Here is a 7500-nt window from a genome sequence, read left to right as displayed (position 1 = left end):
TATATATATATATATATATATATATATATATATGTATGCATATACACAACTGTTTTAATATATATCAATATATATCAGTACATATCAATATATATATGATAAACTTTGTATCTTTCCGTCGACCCTTTCTCTAGCTCCTCCCACCTTGTCTCTCTTGGGAGAGAGGAGGAATAAGAGAGTGTGTGAGGGCAAGTGTGAGTTCACTGTATGAATACCGTGAATCAAGGTCACATGCATACAAACACAATTGTGTACACACACGTACAAGCGAATGTGTTTGTTTTGTAATGATGAAATTTAGATGATACCTCATCCCCTATTGACGACTGCATGTTCATTTGATGCATTTATTAATGCGTGCCCGTTTGTGTCCGTGCGTGCATTTGTTTGCACTAACGTCCAGCGATTTTGTCGTGTGCCAGGCGTGACAGCTGCATCGAAATCTCACTGATCACAGCTCTTATGAATCCATTATTTCCAGACCATAGACATCGATCGCTGAGAGCCTTTTTAGCAATTGAAGACATAAATCCGCTCAAAGGCAGTAGCCTTTGTGAATAAGTGCAATACACGCATTGCAACAAACTCATACAAAGGGGTGTTTGTGTTTGTGTGTGTGTGTGGGTGCGCCTGTGCACGCGAGTGGGTCTCCGTCACAGATTATCATCAAGTATTTCTTTGACTGTCCGCCCTCTAATTGAATTTGTCTAGTGCTAATAAAGACGTGTGTCACGCTCACATCTCCTGAATGTCTGGATTGGGGTATGAGGTAATGGTGCGGATTCCTCCACAGTCTATGGTGTTCCAGTTTCCATCTGCCATTCATCAAGCTACAGGCTGTAGGCTCAGCTTATCTGCCTAGGTTGACACATGACCCAAAAAACATGCTTACAGACACACACCCATAGAGACACACATGCACACACAGTTGCAATAACAGACACGCACACATACTCAATGAAGTCATACCTCATTGTAAACTATTTCTCTACAAACATAATCTAACACACACAAACACACACACACACACACACACACACACACACACACACACACACACACACACACACACACACACACACACACACACACACACACACACACACACACACACACACACACAAACACACACACAATGAGATTGACCCCAGCAATCCCACATTCAACATCTCTCACATCCCTCCGTGCTCAAAAGCCCCATCTTTTTCCAAGGCATTTGCTCTCTATCACTGCGTTAAATATTTCTGTTGCATCCTTCCTCCTGGATTTGACTCTTTCTGTTCTCCTCCTCCTCTTTCGGCTCCCTATGCTTTTGCCCCTCCCCTCTCATACTGAAGCTTTGAAACTCAGGCTTCTTTCCACTTGCGGCTGGCTTTATTTTCTTCTTACTCTATATCAGTTGTCCGACGTGAGGTAATTGGTGAAATGACTGCATTTATGCACCACTTTACCAGCCACTCCTGCCACTGGAAGCCATTCACCACGAATACTCCTTATTCATACCAACGCCATTCAGGGAGGAGAAGCGGGGGCAAGACGAGGAGGGCTGGCTTGCTTAAACGTAGGCGTGTTCTGTGTGTGTGTGTGTGTGTGTGTGTGTGGGGGGGGGGGGGGGGGGGGGGGTCTTCGCAAAAGCTTTTCCCATCAGATCAGGACATTGGTGGAGATGCCCATTGATTACTGTACAGAGACTAAGAGTTGCAGGAGGAGCCACTGATCCAAGTCTACGCAGGCTCCTGCTCTTGTTTGGGGTTATTTACTCCTCCTGTTTGTTCGATCCTCCTTGCGCTCTCTCTGTGAGTCATCGGCTCCAACAGACAATTTGCATGGTGCATCGCATCTGTCGTGTCTTAAAGCGTGTTTATATCAACTCGGTGTATCTCACCGGAGAACCAGCTGTTTCCTCGTGACCAACATTTGTGGATCCCGGTAGCAGGGGAGAACGTGGCGTCTGCGGTCTAGCCCTGCAACACCCTCGCTAACTGTTTGCTACCTCCTGTTCGCTTCACGTGTCCCGATCCCGACGGTGTTTCGCTTTGTACGGTAAACTTTGGGTGTTCTCGCTGTGGTAAAAACTCAGTTCAACTCAACATATATATTTATATCTCAGAGACATTTTGTGCGGAACGATACTTTGGGAAAAAAATGAATTGAAAAAGGCTAAGGAGAGGAGCGGGGTAGCGACTAGAAAGAGGAGAAGACGGGGAGAAACAGAGCAGAATGGAAACAGGAACACGACTTTTCCTCCTGGCTTTTTCCTTTTTTCCCTCTTTCTCCTTTCAGACTACGAGCAAAGAGAATGTCAGAACCCGGTGACATTTCGGCTCCCGTACCCGGGTGATTGACAACAACTTTTTACCTGGATGTGTGCGGTAGACAAGGTTAAGGTTCTCCTGCCGGGGAGCACTGGTGTGTTTCTCCGCCTGTGGGGAGTGGGGGGGGCGCGGGGGGGGGGGGGGGGGGGGGGGGATTGACAAGGTAAATTGGAAAGGTCAACCTGCTGGGTCTGATTGGTGAAGGCAGACGGACAGCCGGAAGATGTAACCTGACTGCTTTCCACATTTTTTTTTTGAACTGCCAAGGAGCACTGGCTCGCGGACCGATGACTCGGACCAGGGGAAGTGCGCTCACATGACATCGTTACATAGCAGGAGCACAGGGAAACCGTTTAAACCAGTTTTTAATGGTTTTATTGATTTCTTTATTTTTTCACTTGTAACATTTTGCTAAACGGGATGACATTTTGATCGCTACCCCACGCTGGTTCAATATGAATATAAATGGTGGCTCTCTTTTAGTTGGAAGGGATTTTATGGGGGGAGAAACAGTGTTATAACAGTATAGCGGACATTCGTAAGGTGAGGAATTGCTTGTGAATATACCAAAGGCGTAGAAACAATATTAGCCTAAGAGGTCAGAGGGGATTCCTTATTTCTTTTTGGGAAACTTTGTTTACTGGGTTTTGCAGGAGACATGAATTTCTGTGAGGTCATTAGTTCGACGTCGTAGCCACACTGGGCTTATTAATTCTCGAGACGCCAATCGTGTGTGTGTGTGTTTGTGAGGGTACACGTGTTTAGACTGAAAAAGTAGCAATACATGTGTATGGCCCACTGATATGAATTTCAAATTGATTTTTTGACAGTTATTTGCGTGTGTGTGTATTTGCGGGCTCACACCCCATTCTATCACACCCCATGTTTTTCCTCCACTTTTTTATAGAGAGAAACAGAACAGGAGACTTGAGAGAGTTAGCGAGAGAACAGACGGATGCTGTAAATGGGAAGGGCTGTGTTTTGAACTCGGGGCTTAAAACAGCAGAGAGATAGAAAGAGAGGGCAAGGGAGAAAACGGCTGCGCTGTATTGCTGACTTTGAAAAAGAGAACTTCAGCTGAGGGGGAAAAAGTCAGACAGAGAATGGATTGAAATGCGAAGAACGAAATAAGCTGACCTGCGTCTGTGTGTGTTTGTGTGTGTGCGTGTGTGTGTGTGTATGTGCATTCTTGCATGCGTTCTTCTGTGTTTGTGTTCTTATGTGTTGAATTTTGTGTGTGTGTATGTGTGTGTTTGTGTTGGGATGATGCAGTGTGTTGTGCGTGCAGACGGCGGTGTGGTCATTAAGGGTTGCTCTAGCAGAGTGCCAGTGCCTGGAGTGTGACCAGAGGAGGCCAACAATGCGTGTGCACCGCGCACGTGCACCTGCACCGTGCACGTGCACCGTGAATCATTCACCGTGCGTTAACAGCAGGACGTGACACACATAGCAAACATAGATGCGCCATATACTTACAGACAGACACACACACACACAAACAGATAAACACACACACACTGAAACACACTGAAACACACCTACACAAACACGTAAATGAAAAACTCTATTTTGTAACACAGACACACACACACATAAACAAACACACACACGTGCACAAACACACAAGTCCACTTACACTTTAATAGGGTAACAGCAAGAAGCAATGATTGTCACATTCACACAAAAAACATACAATAGAGCCCAAACGACACACAAGAAGAGAGGGAGAGAGCAGTAGAGCGAGCACGCACCAGAAGACACCGTGACCAACCTGTTTGTTGGTCCTTCAGTCAGGTTGAACACGTGAAAAGTGAATAAATGAATACGAATCTTCCTAGGGAACAGCAGGAGACACATCCGACATACACACACACACACACACACACACACACACACACACACACACACACACACACACACACACACGCGCGCGCGCGCGCGCACACACACGCACACACACACACACACACACATGGGCGCGTACACACTAATGTCTAAATGTTCACGTGAAATTTCCTTAACACAGAACATCAAGATTTTTCTAGTGTGTGGAGCCGTCCTGCTTTTAGCATTTTTAATGTCAGAGCGAGAGTTTAAAGTGGGTGTTTGGCAGGCTGTTCTTGTTACTGGCGCGGATACACAGGGTGAATATGGTTATGAGAGAGCAGTACAGACGGAGGATGGCACAGGGTTTGCTGGGAACAAAAGCGGCTGTGCAAAACACACAGAGAACATGGCTAAGTGGATTCTGATCGAGGAAATATCCCAATGTTTGTCTTTGTGATCTCTCTGTCTCTCTCTCTTTCTCTCTCTCGCTCTCTCTCGCACACGCTTTCCCTTTTGCTTTTTCTCTATCTGAGTATTCCCTCTCTCTTTCTCTCTCTTGCTCTCTCTCGCTCTCTCTCTCTCACTCTATGTCGTCCCGTGTCCCCATTATTTTCCCTGTTCTGGGTAAAAATGATGATGACTCGCAGTGACAAGACATTTGGCTGCACACACACACACACACACACACACACACACACACACACACACACACACACACACACACACACACACACACACACACACACACACACACACACACACACACACACACACACACACACAAACACACACACACACACAAGCAGAATTGTATGCCCTCAAACCAAACGTGTCCATGTGCGTGTGTATGTGTCCGAGTCGATTTGACCCTCTTCTTGACTCCATAGGAAGTCCTGCCCGTAGATTGCACCAGGCTACACTTCTGGGCCGCTTCTTGTGTGTGTGAATGTGTCTGTGTGTTTGTGTGTGTGTGTGTGTGTGTGTGTGTGTGTGTGTGTGTGTGTGTGTGTGTGTGTGTGTGTGTGTGTGTGTATTCCTGCACGTGTGTGTATATAAATCTGTGTGTTCGTGTATTTATGCATTCATGTCTGTCATTTATGTGAATTGTGTGTGTGTGTGTGTTTGTGTGTGTGTGTGTGTGTGTGTGTGTGTGTGTGCGTGTGTCCCTGTCCACATATTTCAACAGTTATACGACGATCAATCATTCATTCTCCAAGTTCTTCTTCTTCTTTCCCCCAACCCACCCCCAAGTCATCGCTGGCTTTCTGCCCAAACATCACTCATCGACACACTGTGTGTGAGTTAGAGTGTCCGCATGTGCATGTGCTTGGCATGACGTTGATTCGACATGCCAGAATCAAATTTAAAGTTCCCCCGAAACGTTACTCGTCCTCGTGATCAACCAGGGTCCCGGATCAAAGGGGCAAACGAGAGGGAAGTATTGATACATCAGGGGGATTGACTGCCTTTTGCAGCACAGTAGGCTTCCGAGCACTGGTGCATGTTGTTGTCTTTGTTGTCGTTGAAAGCCCGGCAGATGGCCCTGATCCAGACTCCAGTACGCTGACAGAGTTGTGGAGTGTGAAAAGGGAGAGATAGGGTGGCAGACAGGCGGCTGATGGAATCCTAACAGCTTGGGTTTCGGCGGCAATGAAATTACAACGCAATGTTCTCTTCCTCTGGTGCTCTGCCTTTTGCTTTTCCACTTTTCATTCTTCGCCACGTGGCTCCCCTCTCCTGACCCTCTCCTCCTCGTCGTTGTTGTTGTTGTCTTTGTTATTGTTGTCGTCGTCGTGGCTGTATAAGCGTGACATTATCTGAGTGTATTTCTGTAAGAGTCATCCTCCTGCTGCGTGCCGCGCAAAATCAAGAAAAAGGATTCTGCAGATTCATGGTTGTTATGTAAATGATGTCTCTCCTGTGGTGTCCCCTCTCTACCGCGCTCTTCTCATCTCTCCCTCCTCCTCTCTCTCCCTCCATCAACCACCCCACATCCCCCCGGCTGATTGGCAGCTGGCAAGAAGAACCGTGGCTCAACAGGTAATGCCCCTGTTGCCATGTTACACCTTCCTTCTCTATCCCCCACTCCCCCGCCCTCTTCCCCATCTCTCTCTCTCTCTCTCTCTCTCTCTCTCTCTCTCTCTCTGGCTCTCTCTCTCTCTCTCTCTCTCTCTCTCTCTCTCTCTCTCTCTCTCTCTCTCTCTCTGTCTCTCTCTCTCTCTCTCTCTCTCTCTCTCTCTCTCTCTCTCTCTCTCTCTCTCTCTCTCTCTCTCTCTCTCTCTGTCTCTCTCTCTCTCTCTCTCTGTCTCTCTCTCTCTCTCTCTCTCTCTCTCTCTCTCTCTCTCTCTCTCTCTCTCTCTCTCTCTCTCTCTCTCTCTCTCTCTCTCTCTCCCTCTCTGTCTCTCTCTCTCTCTCTCTCTCTCTCTCTCTCTCTCTCTCTCTCTCTCTCTCTCTCTCTCTCTCTCTCTCTCTCTCACTCTCCGTCTCCACTGTTGCAACCCAAACCCTCTGAAGCAGCCTGGAGGTCAGGCTGAAAGGAGAGGAGCCAGGCCCCACACCTCTGCTTTCAGCCCTTTAGCTGCTCTCAGATCAGCTAAAACATCCACATTGTTTACATTGCTAAAATCAAATATTTCTTCTTTAAATTAAGCAATATATCTATACATAATATATAGAGTATATACAGCAAATGTTCATCCTTCTTCTCCACATCCACTCCACACCTTCCTCTTCTCGTCCTCTCGCTGTCCTTGCCTGGCACCCTCCTTCCTTTAGGATGTTCTTTATTTCACTTGCCCTTTCTCTCTCTCTCTCTCATTTCTCCTCTCTTCGGCATCTGATGAGTGATGATGACAGAGATAGGGATTGACACCTAAAGGAAAAAAAAAAAAAAAAATATATTTAAAATCTCTCTCTCTCTCTCTCTCTCTCTCCTCTCTCTCTCTCTCTCTCTCTCTCTCTCTCTCTCCCTCTCTCTCTCTCTCTCTCTCTCTCTCTCTCTCTCTCTCTCTCTCTCTCTCTCTCTCTCTCGCTCTCTCTCTCTCTCTCTCTCCTCCTCTCTCTCTCTCGCTCTCTCTCTCTCTCTCTCTCTCTCTCTCTCTCTCACACACTCATTTCTAATGTCTGGGTCGCACTTCTTCTCCCTGGGGCTGATTTCTGTATTCGGTTGCTGCTGTGTGTTTGTGTGTGTTAGTGGGTCAGTGTGTACATCTATTTGTGTGTATGTGTGTGCGGGGAGTTTTGGGCATGTTGATGTGTTGTGTATGTGTGTGTGTGTGTGTGTGTGTGTGTGTGTGTGTGTGTGTGTGTGTGTGTGTGTGTGTGTGTCTGTGTGTGTGTGTGTGTGTGTGTGTGTGTG

General features: G+C 46.9%; 1 protein-coding gene across 2 annotated transcripts in view; it reads left to right on the top strand.

Annotated features, from left to right (window-relative positions):
* The window catches only part of sdk1a (sidekick cell adhesion molecule 1a), a 255428-nt gene that overhangs the window by 140377 nt on the left and 107551 nt on the right, over window positions 1–7500 (top strand). Inside the window, exon 6 of one of the 2 annotated variants that reach the window (XM_030350671.1) lies at window positions 6156–6182. The exons of the other annotated variant lie outside the window; for it this stretch is intronic. Coding sequence (XP_030206531.1) covers window positions 6156–6182 — 27 coding nt within the window. The remainder of the gene's footprint in view (window positions 1–6155; window positions 6183–7500) is intronic. 2 annotated transcript variants of the gene reach the window in all.

Source organism: Gadus morhua, chromosome 3 (assembly GCF_902167405.1).
Source record: "Gadus morhua chromosome 3, gadMor3.0, whole genome shotgun sequence".
Lineage (NCBI taxonomy): Eukaryota > Metazoa > Chordata > Actinopteri > Gadiformes > Gadidae > Gadus > Gadus morhua.
Note: the sequence above shows the minus strand (reverse complement) of the source record. Positions and strands in the feature narration are given on the sequence as shown.